The sequence below is a fragment of the Eschscholzia californica genome, unplaced genomic scaffold (genome assembly GCF_041429995.1).
Source record: "Eschscholzia californica isolate CP2 unplaced genomic scaffold, dmEscCali1.0.p SCAF_4, whole genome shotgun sequence".
NCBI classification, from domain to species: domain Eukaryota; kingdom Viridiplantae; phylum Streptophyta; class Magnoliopsida; order Ranunculales; family Papaveraceae; genus Eschscholzia; species Eschscholzia californica.
The window spans coordinates 44,721,632-44,740,638 of record NW_028238461.1 but is presented as its reverse complement, the minus strand read 5'-3'; the positions used below and the strand labels follow the sequence as shown (position 1 = coordinate 44,740,638).

At 38.0% G+C, this 19,007-nt stretch overlaps 4 protein-coding genes across 7 annotated transcripts; all 4 read left to right on the top strand.

The window, feature by feature from the left end:
• Positions 1 to 1,184: 1,184 nt before the first annotated feature.
• LOC147545050 (beta carbonic anhydrase 5, chloroplastic-like) lies at positions 1,185 to 6,298 on the top strand. Of its 4 annotated transcripts, none has more exons than XM_086636286.1 (11): positions 1,185 to 1,336; positions 1,914 to 1,978; positions 2,320 to 2,420; positions 2,513 to 2,580; positions 3,605 to 3,766; positions 3,852 to 3,900; positions 4,032 to 4,145; positions 4,228 to 4,281; positions 4,908 to 4,990; positions 5,092 to 5,197; positions 5,818 to 6,298. In XM_086636286.1, the coding sequence occupies exons 1-11, from the start codon at positions 1,332 to 1,334 to the stop codon at positions 6,016 to 6,018; spliced, it is 1,008 nt and encodes a 335-aa protein (XP_086492412.1). In that variant the 5' UTR covers positions 1,185 to 1,331; the 3' UTR covers positions 6,019 to 6,298. The 4 variants fall into 4 exon arrangements, with proteins under 4 accessions (XP_086492412.1, XP_086492414.1, XP_086492413.1 ...); XM_086636288.1 differs by lacking the exon at positions 1,185 to 1,336 and adding an exon at positions 1,495 to 1,656; XM_086636287.1 differs by lacking the exon at positions 1,185 to 1,336 and having other exon boundaries at positions 1,693 to 1,978; positions 2,302 to 2,420.
• A 1,824-nt stretch (positions 6,299 to 8,122) lies between these two features.
• On the top strand, positions 8,123 to 9,373 carry LOC147545049 (uncharacterized). The gene has a single exon (XM_086635279.1). It carries the CDS (start codon positions 8,190 to 8,192, stop codon positions 9,189 to 9,191), a length of 1,002 nt encoding a protein of 333 aa, XP_086491405.1. The 5' UTR covers positions 8,123 to 8,189; the 3' UTR covers positions 9,192 to 9,373.
• A 2,109-nt stretch (positions 9,374 to 11,482) lies between these two features.
• On the top strand, positions 11,483 to 12,625 carry LOC147545048 (uncharacterized). The gene has a single exon (XM_086636278.1). It carries the CDS (start codon positions 11,551 to 11,553, stop codon positions 12,424 to 12,426), a length of 876 nt encoding a protein of 291 aa, XP_086492404.1. The 5' UTR covers positions 11,483 to 11,550; the 3' UTR covers positions 12,427 to 12,625.
• A 2,735-nt stretch (positions 12,626 to 15,360) lies between these two features.
• LOC147545047 (uncharacterized) lies at positions 15,361 to 16,495 on the top strand. The gene has a single exon (XM_086636599.1). The coding sequence runs from the start codon at positions 15,410 to 15,412 to the stop codon at positions 16,292 to 16,294; it is 885 nt and encodes a 294-aa protein (XP_086492725.1). The 5' UTR covers positions 15,361 to 15,409; the 3' UTR covers positions 16,295 to 16,495.
• The last annotated feature ends 2,512 nt before the right edge of the window (positions 16,496 to 19,007 follow it).

The window sequence follows — 19,007 nt, the reverse complement described above, 5'->3', positions numbered from 1 at the left end:
CATTTTTCTTTTCTAATTACTTAGGTGCTATTTGTTTTTTCTTTTTTTCAGATCCGAAATCTGAATTGAGTCTAAATTCAGATTTCAGATGTTTGTTTTTCAATTTAAAAAATTCTGAATATTTTGCTGAATTAACTACACATCTGAATTGGCTGAATAGAAACCCACTTATTTCATACTTTAAAATGAGTCTGAAATAGAACCCTAACTTCTGAAATATAACAAATGACGCATATACCCCCGGGAAATTAAACAATGACTGTTTGTATTCATCTTCTTCCCATCGTCAATACCACTAACGCCGACATCGCCAGCACCACCGGCCACACTTCCACCATCACTTTATCCTTTTCCTTCTCTTGCTATCTCAGATGATCCAAGATCCAAAATTTATCTCCTAGATCGGTTGTCTTCGCTTCAGTAGGTTTGATTTCAAATTAAGTTTTTGTTCTTTATGTTGACTGGGTTTTGTTCATATATGAAGTAGAAACCTAGTTGATTCTTCACTTAGATCCAATCATTTCATTTTTGTTCTTTTATCATAGATGGGTGATAAAAGATCAACTCTGATGAGAGATCAAACAGATATAGCAAGAGAGTGACGGTGGAAGTGTGGTAGGTTGTGGTGTAGGGGGAAGTTGCCTCTGTTTCAGTGATGAATGATTGCTTTGGTTTTCCAGAGAGAGAGAGAGAGAAAAAAAAAAGAGGGTAGGATAGAGAAGAATACAAAGAAAGAGGGAGATGGAGGCTGGAACAAGGGGAAAGAAAGAAGTTTAGGGTTTGAGGAGTGGTTGCCCTAGAGCTTAATTTGTTACCTGTTCTTGTTCTGGAGGTGGACTTTTAGGAAAGTTTGATTTGACTAGGTCTAAAGATATAAAAATGAAAATGAGGGTATAAATGTCAAAATAGTAATTTAGATATAGTAATTCAGACGGGAAAAACAAACATTCTAAGTCGTATTCAGATTCTACCAATTCAGATTCAGCCAATTCAGTTCAGCAAATTCAGATTCAACCAATTAAGATTCAGACACAAAATAAAAAAACAAACAGCACCTTAGTTTTCTATTATGTCTACAAGTTTAACACTCAACCATTTCAATTTATGAGCGGATAAGGACATAACTAGCTAGATAGGATCACTCCCAAGTCTATTTTACAATTCAACATTATCAAATGTAGGATAGAGAAAAAAAACCCCTTTAATGTCTGATTTCGCCACTATTACGTTAAATTTGTTTATGTAGCTGATATATTCGAAGATTATCTCGAAATAAATAATTCATTATGAACAAGTGATGCAATACAACCTGTTTTCACAAATAAAAAAATATGATGTAATACATTCTTGACTTTGTCCGTACTTTGGGAGTCTGAGTAGCATTATCCTTTATTTTATATCAAATTTTTTTTTCTTTTTCTCTTGGGTCCATTATTACACCAACCAGTTTTCCAACAACTAATAGTTTAGTTGTTAATTCCATCTGTATGTTTTGAAATGAAACGAAGGATAAGACATGTACTTTGCAATTTGTTGTTTTTTCGTTTCTTAATTTCTTTTTTTGTTATCTTCAATTGTTACTACTTTGGTGTCTTTTGACGAAAAAATCAGTCCATTTTAGAGGAAAACAAGACAAAATTGATTCATCCGATTAGGGTATGAATGGACAGCCACATCCATATTCAAGATTCCAACTTCAAGTCTATCTTATCTCAATTGAGATCCACTAGATATACCATTACCTTTTATTCAATCTAATTTAAATACTAGTTAGGTCATATATTATTGGTGCTCAGAGACTGTTCTTATTTTATTTTGCTACACCACTGGTAGTTCTGGGACATCATGCAATTTTGTCGTACCACTCTAAGAGACTTGTATCTTAACCCTAAAGAGTTTTGTATTATTTGTAGTAATCTAGTTCATCAACTTGGGCCCACATCAGCAGTATTCCGGTATTATAATCGGTGGTTTTCAGGTGAGAATTCAAATTTACCAGTTTTGTTACCTGTTTTCGATTTTTTTAAGCTTATTTTGGTTCTGGTTCAAAGTCGGAACCAGAAAACCGACAAGTTAGGAAAACATTAAACGAACTTGTTCCGTTTGTCTTCTGTTTAGTGGAGACACCCAAAAAGGTGGGATTTTGAATCTAAACCCTAAAATTATAATCTGGGTACCCTCGAACCCATCTGTGTTATGATTGATTAAATCTGTAAGAAGCAAATCATGCATGATATTTGAGTACTGTTTGAAGATAATTGAGTAATTTGGATTCTGAAATTAATCTTAATCTGTTTTGAGTTTGATCAATAATGGCAGCAATTCAACCTTCATCTATGTCAAAAGATTCAATTTCATGCTTAATCCTTCCCCTTCCTCGTAATTCTTTAGTGGGTTTTGCTAGAACTGGAACCACCAGAGTAAGATTGTTTGTTTTCCTTCTCCTTCATTTTGGGTTTCATTTCTTCTTCTTCCTCATGATGTTCTTGATTAATGTCTTCTTTTCCTGTAGATTTATGGATCTCCGAAGAATGATGCCACAACTTATAAGACCCATTTGAGATTTGCGGTTCCAGTCATGTAAGTTTGTGAATTTGTTCAGTTTTACTTAGCTTAAGGAGAAAAAGTTGCCATTTTACCCCCAATTTTAGTAATGGAGGCTGTCATTTTCAAAACCCTACTGTTAGTTTCATGATTGGGAAATTTGATTGGTATGTGGGAATTGGGATTTAAGAAGATGGGTATTCAAATTATACAAGTAATTTAAGGTTATAATTATTGATCTCTTGGTAACTCATATATTTATGATTTAGGCTTCACTTAGTATACCATGAACTTTTGCCGATATTCTCGGTCTATACTAATGTTGTTGAAGTGTTTTTATGTGAACCATTGTGTTTTTGATCGTTAAATTGACAAGAGTAGAGTGAATGCTTTATAGTTTTGTATTTTATAATGGATGCAAATACTTTCTATTTCTCCACATTCATGTACTACAAACTGGATCGTATTGGTATACATAAATGTACCCCATCAAAGCATAATATGATGCAGGGAAATTTTCAAAAGATTACAAGTATAGATGGAAAATAGTCACATCACAAGTATAGATGGATTGCAACAAAAAAAAAAGTATAGATAGAAAATTCCTCATGTCATAATCATTCCTCATTAAAATTTGAAATTCTAAATGCACGGTGATTCCTCTACAAAATTCACAGAAAAGTTGAATCAAGAGAGTATCAATCAAGACAACAACCAAATCAATTAGTTAACTCAAGACCAGTTTTTTGAAGTGGAGAAGACTGATGGAGGGAGACTCTCCGCTGCGTCATAATCTAATGTGGAAGTTAGGAAATATGGAAATGATTGTCTCTATTTACATCATTTCATGTATTTGCCAAAACTGTTTGGAAGCTCAAGCTTCTAACTTCATTGTTTCGTTTAGAGGGCTAATGTCCTTTTATGGACTTGAAATGCAAGCTTAGGAATTCATAAGAATAGATGTAATGTGAATTTATCTACTTATACTTGGGTGACTTGTAATTGGGTCACTTGTTACAAGATGAAAAGCTTAGTGAATATTTTAGATTTTTATTTGCAGGAGAAATACACCTTTGAGAGTGGAGGTTTCTAAAAACGAGTCTTTCGGATTGACCCAAGAACAAGAAATCAATAAACCCAATCTCGACAAGTCCGAATATGGGTTAGATCCGTTTAATGGGATCAAACAAAGGTTTTTAAAGTTCAAAAGGCAAAAATACTTGTAAGTAAAATGGCGTTGCCGCTGACTATTTGCTTTTAGTGTAACCAGTTGTATTTTCCGCTGACTTGATTTGCATTCGGAACAGGAAAGACTTGGATCATTATCAAAGCCTTGCCAAAGCTCAAGCACCAAAGGTAATTAACAAACTAGTAGTTAGGTCCAAGTTTTGAATGTTATGTGTTGATGGAATACCTTGTGAATCCTCTATATGTAAGAAAGGAACCACCTTTCCAGTTGCTTACTGAATCACTACCTTCAAAAACAGTTCATGATTATTGCTTGTGCCGACTCAAGGGTATGCCCTTCAAATGTTCTTGGCTTTCAACCTGGCGAGGCATTTGTTATACGAAATGTGGCCAATCTGGTTACTCCATTTGAGGTCCTTCTTGAACTTTTTATCTCATCTTCTAACATAAACATCGTCAATGAAGTAGTTAATCTGAAGTTACCTCTTTTCACAGAATGGTCCAACCGAAACAAATGCCGCTCTAGAGTTCTCTGTCAATACTCTTGAGGTATGTTAATTCTATATTTTACTTTGGGAAAGTGATACAACTACTTAGAGTTTCATTCATAGTCTTAATGGAAGCGTTGATTGCACACTCTGTTTTGTGGGTTTTAAATCGCCAAGATTTTCAGAAAATATTTTTGAGATTATATGGTCAGGGACTCGGGGGATGCCACGTCAACCTTTGAGTAAGACTGAGTAAAACTCTTAGGCCATGTTTGGCACGTGGGTGATGAAATGCGATTAACAGGATTAATGTTCCAAAATAATGTTTGGTTCATGGGAATGCATCTGGAATCGCGTTTTGAGGGAACTGCTATTCCTCCTCAAGGGGAGTCTTAAACCCAGGGGGTGGGTGGGTTTGCGATTCCATTCTCGTGGAGTCATTAAATAAATAATTTACTGACAGCATTAATTTCTGACAACCCAATTCCCGACTAAACCGAATAGTATAATTAGGTATTGCGATTACTAGGAATCACATGACGAGATAGATATTCCTGGTAATAGCATTTCTTTGCCGCGTGCCAAACAGGGCCTTGAGAAAATAACTATTTCCATTCACATTTAGTTCATCAATTTTATGTTCTTAAATCTCATGAAACCGAAAAACTTTATAAAATTTTCTTACAGGTCGAAAACATATTAGTCGTTGGCCACAGTTGTTGTGGTGGCATTCAGGCCCTGATGAGCATGGAAGACGACAAACCATCAAGGTCAGCGTCATATTAATTTCTTTCGTTTTATTTGTTACGTTATAGCGCAAAATTGGCTGGTGTGCGTAGTTTCATTTCAACAACTTTATGTGCTCATCCAGTGGCTTCATCAGAAATTGGGTAATTAATGGAAAAGATGCAAAATTAACAACGAAATCCGTAGCTGGACACCTCAGCTTTGACCAGCAATGCCAACACTGCGAGAAGGTGATTTCTATGTCCTCCTAACATTACAATTTGGTTAAGACTGCAAGCACAAAAAAAAGGCAACCAAACTCAGCTTAAACTTTACAAGTACTAGTCAAACCCACAGCCTATTGGCACATGCAATGCCATTGAATGTGTCACAATAGAAAATTACTTGTTCGGTCATATTATCTGTTCTGGGTATATCGAAATAGAGATAGAAAACGAAAAAAAGTAAGAAAAAGAGGAGTGAACCTCAAGCCAAGTTCACCAAACTCTGCGCAGCCTCAATGACACTGACCCCATCTTCTGCACCCTAGGAACTACGAGATCACCCCAAGGATGCCTTAGGCATCCAGGGATCACGGGCCGATCATAGAACCCTGTTCAATAAGTGGAACACATTAATTGTCCACTCAAATTGGGCAGTAAGAGTCGGAGAAGGGCAATGACTCAATCCTAAAACCTGCATTTTAAGACCAAAGAGTCCGGCAGGAAAGGGGGGAAAGCAGCCAAGGCTAAATTTAGTCTGGGTGTCAAGCTACATGAAGAACAAAATAGTTATATGACTATATTACGTGGCCTTATCGCCAATTGTACGTTACTTTTGTTACTGAAATGCATTATATTGATTTTGACAGGAATCTATCAAGAGGTCTTTACAGAACTTGTTAAGTTACCCATGGATAGAAGAAAGAATCAGTAAAGGACTACTCTCCATTCATGGTGGATACTACGACTTCGTCAACTGTACATTTGAGAAATGGACCCTCGAATATAATCCCAACAGCTTCGAAGAAGGTTACAAGTATGCGATAAAAAACCGAGAATTCTGGTGTTGAGTTTCATAGTTTGCTTCAATCTTCTCAATGCCACTGTTGGGTAGGATGGTGAAATCTGCCATGCCCCTGAAGATTGCAACACTGGCCACTGGGCACCTTCACCATGGAATCAGATTCCAGGCTCGTTCACCTTCAGAATATTAGTCTCATTTAGGCATGTTCTTGTATTTGTATTATTGTAAAGACATGTTAGAATGGGCTTGGTAAAATTTTGCCCAGTTATACTTAGATTATCAATAAAAAGTTCAAAGAAAAGGTTTTTAAGCTTTTCAATTAAAAATCTTAAATGAAAAAGTGAAGCTATATTCAGATCGATTATGCTGAGAATTCGAGGCATGTTTTGGATGAACATATGCATAAGATGCAAGAATGAAGAGGAATCAGCCGAACATCTTTTTCTAAGATGCAATAAAGCTATCTTCCTATGGGAGCTCTTCCTATCGAAATCGGGCAACCAATGGTGCATGCCAAAGCAGATTCACAAGTCTTTAACGCAATGGCAGAACCTCAACATTAGAAAATCAAGAAGAGTAGTTTGGTCGATGATCCCAATAGTGATCACCTGGGTAATTGGGAAGACAGAAAGGAAATAATATTCAAAGAGTCGAACCCAAAGAGTGTAGTGGCAGTGGAGGACGTGTTAGCATTCCTGTTCCACTGGAATAGGAACCTAGTTTGGGGCTAGGAACCTAATTTTTATGGACTTTGTATCTATTCTTTTTTTATGTGGAAAGGACTTTGTATCTAATCTTTTTTTTTGGAAGTCAGACTACAATCTACGTTAGTCGTTTCATTTATTGATACATCATAGATGTGATAAGTTCGATAACCGCCCACTCAAACTCAAAAAAGATCGGGCCTATACCCAACTAGACAATGACCTAAAGTCCAACTACATTATATATACCCTAATAATCTCAATTCAAATAACCAAAGATTCCACCTTCTCTGGTGAAGAGAACCTGGGACCTCCAGGGCTTTCTGGAGTTTATGTCAACACCTTGGAACCACAACCACTTGGGCTACCAACTATTGACTTACTTTGTATCTAATTGGGCTTTGTATCTAATTGGGAGGCTATCAAGATGTATCTTTAGGCCGACCTAGTTTTCAGCCTCTCTTTTTTGGGTTTCTTTCCTTATTTTATTCACTTTCTTTTTAATATTAATTCAAAATTTCAAAATAAATAAATTCACATTAATTATGTTTCTGGTACTAAATTGATCTAAGGCTCAAATAAATCAGGTGTTCACAAAAAAAAATTTAGTTTAAACTTTTGTAAACCAAAACAAAAAATAGTGAAATGGCTCGAAAAGTGGCAGGTACTTTTTTTTGTTGAACAAGTGGTGTTAACTTTTTTTTGTTGAAAGTGAATACGAAATTCATTAAAATGACATTTGATATATCAAAGATGTGATAAACACGATAACTACCGAATGAAACCTTGAAACAAACGGACCTAAAGTTCAACTAAATTACTGACCTAAAATCCAACGAAATAAAAGTTTAAAGCCCATCTAACTACGTTATTTGTACTTTTTAATAACCCAAGTTCAATAAACTATGGATTCCACCTCCGGTAAGAATCGAACACGAGACCTCAAAGATTTTGGAGTTTATCTCAACAGTTGTTAACTTAAATCATAAGTGGGACAATTAGATACTAGAAGAGTACATTTAACATGTCACCTCCTAGATAATATCAACACTTGGTAACTTAAATCATAAGTGGGTCAATTAGATAGTAGAAGAGTACATTTAACATGTCACCTCCTAGATAATATCATATCATCCTCAAACATATTTCAAATGTCTTTAATTAGAACATAAATTTCACTACAATTCTATCAAGAATGCCAAATCAAGTAGAATTCCTGTATTTGTTAACCAATTGGAAGACTAATTTCTGAAATGATAGTAGATTGGGAAGTTCAACAAAACAAGACAAATTGAAGCAACACTCTCTCTCTCCTTTATAAAACATCTCACCTATAACAGGCCTAATCCCAACCACCAATCTTCTCTAAAGGCCACATCTCCCTCCAAGTTTCTCCATATAAAAACCCATCCATGCATACTCATTTCATGCATTCTCAAACACCTTCTTCTTCTTCTTCTTGAAACTCATTGTAGTACTAGTACTCTATAATCTTCTTCGACCTCATTCAGCCATGGGTGCTAAATACCACCTAGCTTCTATCCTTCCTCTCCTTCTCACTATTTCTTTCATTTCTATGAATTGTGTCCATGGAGCTCGATTTCTCTTAGAAACAACTCCTACTATTCCAGACATTCCCAAACTTACATTGCCACCTTTACCTGAGATCCCAAAGCTTGAGTTCCCACCATTGCCTAAGCTTGAAATCCCTTCTTTACCAAAGCTTGAGTTGCCACCATTCCCCAAGATTGATATCCCCTCTCTACCTAAACCTGAGTTGCCTACTATGCCCAAGACTGAATTGCCTTCTCTCCCAAAGCCCGACCTACCGAAGCTCAACGTCCAGAATTTACCAAAGCCTGAATTGCCCAAGCTCGACATCCCAACATTGCCAAAACCAGAGTTGCCAAAGCTTGACATTCCAACTCTGCCAAAACCTGAGTTGCCCAAGTTCGACATCCCAACTCTGCCAAAGCCCGAGTTGCCCAAGTTCGACATCCCAACTCTGCCAAAGCCCGAGTTGCCTAAGTTCGACATCCCAACTCTGCCAAAGCCCGAGTTGCCCAAGTTCGACATCCCAACTCTGCCAAAGCCCGAGTTGCCAAAGTTTGACATCCCAACTCTGCCAAAGCCCGAGTTGCCTAAGTTCGAAATCCCAACACTGCCAAAGCCTGAGATGCCGAAGCTCGAAATCCCAACTCTGCCAAAACCCGAAATCCCTACTCTGCCAAAGCCCGAGTTGCCGAAGCATGACATCCCAACTTTGCCAAAGCCAGAGTTGCCTAAGCTTGACACTCAAAGTCAGCCAAAGCCTGAACTACCAACGCTACCTAAGATACCTACCGACCTTCCGAAACCTGAATTGCCACCATTGCCAAAGTTTGAAGTACCAAAACTACCAGAATTGCCTCCTCTTCCTAAGATCTTTGCTGATCTACCAAAACCCACATTGCCAACCCTCCCTAAGGACATCCACGAACCTTCTCAGTCATCTCCTCACTCAACTAGTCCTTGAACAGGATTTCTAATGTTGAAGTTAGTAATGTTTTTTCGGCTTGTTTATGTGTTATTGGCTTCCTATGGGATTGCTTATTTATTAGTTTGATGATGTCCATGTTTCTTGTTGTTTTAATAGCTTCTCTGGTGTATGATTAATTATGTAATGGTATGTGGTTAACTAGTTTTAATTAGTATTTATTTGGGGTGTACTAGCTATTGCTTCTTGTATTTCTTAATTGGTATAAGATTTATTTATTCTTCTTTCTTGTATTTGTCATCTGCTTTCATTGGTTAGAGATTAGCAATAGCTGGTAAATCTTAAGAATATTTTAGTTAACTGGATGAGTGGTTGTAGTTTTTGACGAAAATTTGTTCACATAAGTTTCCGCTATTCAACCTAAAAAATATTAACTGAGCACCACAATGAAGCACCCTTTGAGTTTTGAGGGAAGTTTCTCTCCCTCAAAGTTCACCAAGTACAATTTTTTTGGGCTTCTCAAGCTTAGAGCACAAGTTTACCTTAGGATTTTTTTTTTGTCTAAGACATAATTTACGTAATTTTGGAAAGAAGATTCATAATTCAGAAAACTAAAAACGAACACCCTAAGATATGCTAGCTTTTGGTGACAAAAACTAATGCTAATATGTATGTTAGAAAAATCTTGGGTGACATTATCTGACAATGTTGTTGTAAGTCAATGCAAAGTGTGAAGTATTTGCCATGTTAGAGATAAATATATGTATAGTGGTGCTTGGCTCAAGTAACGCCGGCCCTTCACAATTATATATATATATAGTGGTGCTTATGGATCGAAAGAAAGAATTGACCATTCCGGGATACAAATTGGTCTATCGAAAGGGTCACCATATCTGTTAAATCAATTATTTATATTTCAAGAAGGGCAAGTGATGTAAATTGTTCGTTCCCCTATGATGTAATTCTTTAAGTGCGTGCTCCTTCGCACCCTGTGACCTGTGTACATACTATCTTTATCCTTCCTCAAAAAGGACTACTGAGGAGCATAAGACTTTTTTTTTTGGCTGTGCATATTAACTAAGAGGCAGAACCCTAACTAGTACTCTTTCAAGTAGGATGCCATGCTAGAAGGGGTATCTCCGCCGTTGATGGACCTCAATTGATTGGGATGAGAAGACAGGAGAGGAAACAAAATGAGAAAAAAAGATTGACATGAGTCACGAAAATTTCTCAGTCAACTCAATTATACGAAGTTTCTCATAAAATTATTCCTTTGTGTAACAAAATTTCTTACATAAATTATTTCGGGACATACATTTGAGGATATTTCAAATGTTTCTGAACCACAACCACCTAGGGGTGGGAATCGGTTCGGACCGGTCGGTATCGGGCTCTAACTTCATCGAACCGGTCGACTCGGACATAAACTGTTGGTGACCACCTATTTACTCGGGCGGACTCGGACGGTCACTCTCAAGGATTCTTTGTCCATTGACCGTCCAATACCGTTCATTTTACCGGTCCAGTCGGACACCGGACGGTCTCGGTCCGGACTTTCCAATAAATTTACTTAATTCAGAACTTTATTTTTATTATCACAAACAAAATTACTTACAAATGAAGATGTTTAGCCAAGAAATCAAAAGTAAATATAAAAAAGAAAAAACACAGTTGATCATCATTTGACAAGATATAATTAAGTCATTCACTAATGTTTGGTCTTCCAGAGGACTATATGACTATAGCCAACGATCATCATATATTTATATGTCTATAAAATTCAACGGTCAACTTGTAAAAATGAGGACAGTTTAGTCGGTCAACCTATTCGGTCACTCGTACCGGTCGGTCAACGGTCGGTCCTTCGACATAAAATTTTGACCCTGACCGTCCGCCAATTCTTTCGGGCCGGTCGGACACTGACCGTTATGACCATCGGGTGTTCATGGACACTTTTTATCTCGGTCGAACGGGTCGGATAGCGGTCTTCCGGATCTTTTTCCCACCCCTACAACCACCCCCTTAGTTGAACTAACCAGATGGGTCATAGTTCCAAACTTGTGATAATTAATTGCACAAAATGTTACACTACTAGAACACTCATGTGTTGAATAAATTTTGATTTTGATTGTATATATTAGTGATAGATGAGAAGTTCAACAAAACAAGACAAATTTAAGTGGCTCTCTGTCTCTCTCCTTTATAAAACATCTCACCTATAACAGCCCTAATCCCAACCACCACTCTTTCCTAAATGCCACATCTCCTTCCAAGTTTCTCCATATAAAAACCCATCCATGCAAACTCATCTCATGCATTCTCAAGCACCTTCTTTTTCTTCTTCTTGAAACTCATTGTAGTACTAATACTCTACAATTTTCTTCAAGCTCATTCAGCCATGGGTGCTAACTACCACCTAGCTTCTATCCTTCCTCTCCTTCTCACTATTTCTTTCATTTCTATGAATTGTGTCCATGGAGCTCGATTTCTCTTAGAAACAACTCCTACTTTTCCATACATTCCCAAACTTACATTGCCACCTTTACCTGAGATCCCAAAGCTTGAGTTCCCACCATTGCCTAAGCTTGAAATCCCTTCTTTACCAAAGCCTGAGTTGCCACCATTCCCCAAGATTGATATCCCATCTCTACCTAAACCCGAGTTGCCTTCTGTGCCCAAGACTGAATTGCCTTCTCTCCCGAAGCCCGACCTACCAAAGCTCAACGTCCAGAATTTTCCAAAGCCTGAATTGCCGAAGCTCGACATCCCAACGTTGCCAAAACCAGAGTTGCCAAAGCTTGACATCCAAACTCTGCCAAAACCTGAGTTGCCCAAGTTCGACATCCCAACTCTGCCAAAGCCCGAGTTGCCGAAGTTTGACTTCCCAACTCTGCCAAAGCCCGAGTTGCCTAAGTTTGAAATCCCAACACTGCCAAAGCCCGAGATGCCGAAGCTCGAAATCCCAACTCTGCCAAAGCCTGAGATGCCGAAGCATGACATTCCAACTTTGCCAAAGCCCGAGTTGCCTAAGCTCGAAATCCCCACGTTGCCAAAGCTTGACACTCAAACTCTGCCAAAGCCTGAACTACCAACTCTACCTACTGAGCTTCCCAAACCTGAATTGCCACCATTGCCAAAGTTTGAAGTACCTAAACTGCCAGAATTGCCTCCTCTGCCTAAGATCTTTGCTGATCTACCAAAACCAACATTGCCAACCCTCCCTAAGGACATCCATGAACCTTCTCAGTCATCTCCTCACTCAACTAGTCCTTGAACAGGATTTCTAATGTTGAAGTTCGTACGGTTTTTTTGGTTTGTTATGTGTTATTGGCTTCCTATGGGATTGCTTATTTATTAGTTTGATGATGTCTATGTTTCTTGTTGGTTTAATAGCTTCTCTGGTGTATGATTAATTATGTAATGATATGTGGTTAACTAGTTTTAATTAGTATTTATTTGGGGTGTACTAGCTATTGCTTCTTGTCATCTGTTTTCATTGTTAGTTGGTATGAGATTCAATTATTCTTCTTTCTTAGCTTGTATATTTCATCTGGTTTAGTTGGTTAGAGATTAGCAATAGCAGGAGAATCTTAAGAATATTTTAGTTAACTGGTTGTATTTTTCGACGAAAATTTGTTCCTATAAGTTTCGGCTATTCAACCTAAAAAAAATATTAACTGAACACCACAATGAAGCACCCTTTGAGTTTCTCTTCCTCAAAATAAACCAAGTACATTTTTCTTTGGGCTTCTCAAGCTTAAAGCACAAGTCCACTAGCAAGCAAATTGGCAATATTGGAGAATTTGGAAAAGCTTAAGATAGGGGTTGAATCTTCTATAAACTCAGAATTTTTATTTGTCTAATTGTAAAACCGACATGATTTACGTAATTTTGATAAGAAGATTCAAATTCAGAAAATTTAAAAAAAAAAAACACCCTAAGATAGGCTAGCTTTTGGTGACAAAAACTGATGCTAATATGGTAGATTAGAAAAATCTTGAGTGACAATATCTAAAACTATTGTTATAAATCAATGCAAAGTGAAAAATATTTGTCATATTAGGGATTCAAGCAGCAGCTCCACGCCTCCACCTAATTAATAGGTTTTTTTTTTTTGGAAGTCGACTACGATCTACGTATGTCGTTACATTTGGCACTTGATACATCATAGATGTGATAAGTTCGATAACCGCCCACTCAAACACTAACAGAACCGGGCCTATAGCCCAACAAGACATGGCCTAAAGCCCAACAACATTATTTACACCCTAATAACCCCAATTCAAATAACCAAAGATTCCACCTTCTCTGGGATTCGAACCTGGGACCTCCAGGGATTTCTGGAGTTTATGTCAACACCTTGGAACCACTTGGGCTACCAACTGTTGACCTAATTAATATAATTAATATTGATGTGATTGAAAATTTAATCCTGAGTTTTGCATTTTTTTATTTCTTTTACAAAGGGAGAAGAATAGAGTTGATATTCAAAAGTCAATCTATATAATAAGCTCCCAATGGTTAAGATTTGCTCTCCAATGTCTGCCTCTAGTAATTAGGATTTACTCTATCAAAGTTTGAGGATCCATATTTGATTAAAAATCAATCAATGGTTGAGATTATAAGAAAGGGTATCTTTTAAAAGATTCTATTTTTCTTTTGGAAGACTTAAAGGCACTCATATTATTGTTATTGGCGCCCATTTACATATGGATCATTTAAAACTTTAGCCTCTGAGGTGCGTTTATAGCTCCAATGTGGGATGCGTATAGATCACCTCACATGACGCATTTGATAGAACCGTTCGTGCCCGGCGGATACGGGTTATGCCAAGTAAAAGATGGGGGACCTTTTTGTATATGTAAAAAATGAACCTAATTAATGTTGCTTTAGATGGAGTTCAAACCTTTGACCTTCACGTCACAAACTAAGCGCCTGCCCACTGAGCTATAACTGGAGCCTTGTTCAAATTTTAGTTGTAGAGTTATTTGTTCAAGATATTGCCTACAAAACTCTAGAGTGGAGGCCCTCAGGCTGGTTGGGGCCCAAAGCAGCCGCTTTGGCTGCTTTGGGCCTAGGCCGCCTGTGTGGGCCGGCTGATGGACTCAACTCTCCATATGTATGCTTGAGCTTAGAGGATCCAAATATATGTTTGCTTTGTAGGATGATACCGAAGAAATAACCTTCCACAGTCTTCTTTCATGCCAATTTAGAGAGACAATTGGTGATACTTTATAAACGTCAGAAACTGCCCCTGCCTATCCTCTTATGCCTGAAATCCTATACCCCGAAGTGGTTCTTGGCTCAAGTAACCCCGCCATGCCGGCCCTTCACAATATATATCGAAAGAAAGAATTGACCATTCCTAGATACAAATTGGTCTATTGAAAGGGTCACTATATCGGTTGAATCAATTATTTATATATTTGAAGAAGGGTAAGTGATGTAAATTGTTCATTCCCCTATGATGTAATTCTTTTGGTGCGTGCTTAGCACCCTGTGTTCTGTGTACAAACTATCTTTATCGTTCTTCGAAAAAGACTACTGAGAAGCATAAGACTTTTTTTTGGATGTGCCATATTAGCTAAGAGGCAGAACCCTAACTAGTACTCCTTCGAGTAGGATGCCCTGCTAGAAGGGGTAACTCCGCCGTTGATGGACCTCAATTGACCAGAATGAGAAAGATAGGAGAGGAAACAAAAGGAGAAATTTACATGAGTCATGAAAATTTCTCACTCAACTCAATCATACGAAATTTCTCATAAAAATTATTACTTTGTGTAACAAAATTTCTCATATAAATTATTTCAGGACATTTAAAATGTCTCAAACGAGTAACATAGACATTTGAAGATATTTCAAATGTTCCTGAACCACAACCACCTCCTTAGCTGAACTAACCAGATGGGTCATAGTTCCAAACTTCCAATAATTAATTGCACAAAATGTTATACTACTAGAACACTGATGTGTTGAATAAATTTTGATTGTATATATTAGTGATAGATGAGAAGTTCAACAAAACAAGACAAATTTAAGTGGTTCTCTGTCTCTCTCCTTTATAAAACATCTCACCTATAACAGCCCTAATCCCAACCACCACACTTTCCTAAATGCCACATCTCCTTCCAAGTTTCTCCATATAAAAACCCATCCATGCAAACTCATCTCATGCATTCTCAAGCACCTTCTTCTTCTTCTTCTTGAAACTCCTTGTAGTACTAATACTCTACAATTTTCTTCAAGCTCATTCAGCCATGGGTGCTAACTACCACCTAGCTTCTATCCTTCCTCTCCTTCTCACTATTTCTTTCATTTCTATGAATTGTGTCCATGGAGCTCGCTTTCTCTTAGAAACAACTCCTACTTTTCCAGACATTCCCAAACTTACATTGCCACCTTTACCTGAGATCCCAAAGCTTGAGTTCCCACCATTGCCTAAGCTTGAAATCCCTTCTTTACCAAAGCCTGAGTTGCCACCATTCCCCAAGATTGATATCCCATCTCTACCTAAACCCGAGTTACCTTCTGTGCCCAAGACTGAATTGCCTTCTCTCCCAAAGCCCGACCTACCAAAGCTCAACGTCCAGAATTTGCCAAAGCCTGAATTGCGGAAGCTCGACATCCCAACATTGCCAAAACAAGAGTTGCCAAAGCTTGACATTCCAACTCTGCCAAAGCCTGAGTTGCCCAAGTTCGAAATCCCAACTCTGCCAAAGCCCGAGATGCCTAAGTTCGACATCCCCACTCCGCCAAAGCCCGAGTTGCCCAAGTTCGAAATCCCAACTCTGGCAAAGCCTGAGATGCCTAAGCTCGAAATACCAACTCTGCCAAAGCCCGAGTTGCCGAAGCATGACATTCCAACTTTTCCAAAGTCCGAGTTGCCGAAGCTCGAAATCCCCAAGTTGCCGAAGCTTGACACTCAAACTCTGCCAAAGCCTGAACTACCAACTCTACCTACGATACCTACTGAGCTTCCCAAACCTGAATTGCCACCATTGCCAAAGTTTGAAGTACCAAAACTGCCAGAATTGCCTCCTCTGCCTAAGATCTTTGCTGATCTGCCAAAACCCACAATGCCAACCCTTCCTAAGGATATTCAAGAGCCTTCTCTCTCATCTCCTCACTCAACTAGTCCTTGAACAGGATTCCTAATGTTGAAGTTCGATACTGGTTTTATCACTTTTACGCATTTTTCGGCTTGTTAATGTGTTTGGCTTCCTAGAGTTGGGATTGATTATTTGTTTGAGTGATTATATCTATGTCTTTTGTTGTTTTAATAGCGTTTCAGGTGTTTAATTATGCAATGATATTTGGTTAACTAGTTTTAATTATATTTATCTCTGATGTACTAGCTATTGCTTCTTGTTCTCTGGTTCCACTGATAAGAAATTTATACTTCTTTCGTGTATATGTCATCTGGTTTCATTTATAAGATTCACACTTGGTGAAGAATTTATAGAACTTTTTACAAAAATTTGCTCGGTTAAGTCTTTAGGTTCCAGAGCCATTTCACCTAGAAAAAGTATAATTGACTAAGAGAGCAAAAGCTCCCTTTTGTTTTTCTTCCTCAAACTTCAAGAAGAATGTGGGGATCTCAAGCTTAGAATGCAGGTTCCACAAGCTCGTGAGGACATTAAATTGACTCTCATATTTCAAAATGATTTTTTTTCTCTTTGATTGTGATGGCTAATTCGTCTGAATTGTGAGGACATTCACACATGGAGAAAAGAGTAATCTAGCAACTAAAATATGATACCTAAGTCACATCCACTTATTGTCTATTGAATTGTGACGTCTGACTCGTCTGAATAGTGAGGATAGCCCACATGTTGCTTATGGGTCAAGATAAATAATCTGCCAGATGCAGATTGCTCCACCCAAAGGGGTATCGTGATTTGTGAGGTCGACAAGATTGTAATAATTCTACATTACTTCGGGAGGCTTCCCAAGTGTAGGCTATAGTTGGCAGTTGCAAGCTCAAGGTATAAGTGTCTAGGCTTCCAAGGGCAGAAAAAAGCACACACCAGAGTGGGTAACGGCTAAGTGAGGACAAAATCGAACATGCATGTACGAGTCCACGGTGTCACTCTGGACTCTAATGGATAGGGAAAGTTGAACGTTTTTGCAAAAGAAAGGCCTTTTAGGCAGGCTTGTGAAGCCTTGGCCAAGAACAAAGCCCCAATACTCATTAGGTTCATTAGGTTGGGTGTGGGTGTCAACAGCATATAGGGGCCAAAAGTTTGGGGCGCTAGAAAGATATTTCACAGAATTGTCTTGTTGATTCTTTGGAGAAAATAGTGTCCTTAGTGTAATCTATTAGGTTCTTCTATTATGTACTCATTTGGGCCTTGCTAGCACCTCGTGAATATATTATATATCCCTACAAAAAAGAGCACTTGGAAGCAAAATAATTTTTCACTATTGCTGATGTCAAAATTTGTTTAACTTTGGAATCAGTCAGAGAAAAGAGACTCGTTGCTAAATCTCGTTTGAATGAGTCATTTTTCTTCTTTGATTCCCGCTCCTGAAAACCTGGGGAGAAAACCGGCAAAGAGTTTGAAAACCTCTCAGACGCCCAAGACAGTCAGATTGCCCTTTGAAGTTAAAAAATGAGTATTGATTGATCCTTGTGGAATGTATCTTCTTCGAGGTGATTTGGTGCCTTATTATAGGCTGCTTTGGACTGACTGTTGATAGACAGTGTGGATGAAGCGGCTGAGATCCAACGTTTAGGATTGAGACTACTCTTCGGTAGTTAGGAGATTTAGGGTTTCCTCTTTGAGTTTATCTCGTATCTTAGATATTTAGAAGTTCCTTTATTATAGGATCCTTTGTGATAGATCTTTAGGAGATGTTTCCTCCTTTTAAGACTCTTGAAGTCCAAGTTACTTAAATACTTAAGATCTTGGCCAGCTGAGATCTTTTAGAAGATTCAGGATTGAGTCGATAAGTGTCTGGCGCGCTTCTGCCTTCCCATGTTCAGGGCTTAAGACATCGGCCTTGCTTACGTGGACCTCCCTGTACTTCTTGCGAATCTAGGGCAGACCTTGTTGTATTTAAGGCAGGGCTGGAGCTCCTAAGATGATCTTGCCGACTTCCCGATTTCGGGCTTAGGTGACACACCTCTTTGGGCTCAGGTTCTGTTGCTTTGAGACTGGTTGACTCGTTGAGTTTTTGGTCTTTCCTTGACTTATTGACGATAGTAAACTATTGACCATTTTCTGCATCATCAATCATAAAAGTTTGTTTTTTTTTTTACCGGTGATATACTATAAGTTCTTATTAATATCGGAGGCAGAATCCTAGCTAGTACTCCTCTGAGTTCGAGTAAGATGGCCCTGCTAGAAGGAGAACTCCTTCCGTGATGGACTTCAATTAAGGAAGAGAAAGATAGAAAAGGAAACAAAAGAAGAAAAAGTTTGACTTCACTCACAAGAATCTCTCAATAGCTTATCTAACTAAACTCAATGAAAATGAATTTTCTTAAAAAGTTTATTTTTTCGGATAACAAATGTGTGACCTAATGTATGACCTCGTATAGTGGGGGACATATTTCGGGCTTATGCAAGTCTTAGTTGAACTAACCAGATAGGCCATACTTCCGATAATTAATTGGAAAAAATGTTACACCAGAACACTCATGTGTTGAAAAAACTTTGATTTTATGAGTTATAGATGAGTAGTTGAACAAAACAAGACATTTGTAATTCTCTCCCATCCCTCCCTCTATTTGACACAACTAATAAACAATTTCTCCACACACAAGTCTAAACTTTTCTCAACTACATTTCATCAAACTTCTATTATTCCTTTGGTTCTTCTACTCTTTCCATCTATTGATATTCCCCCTAT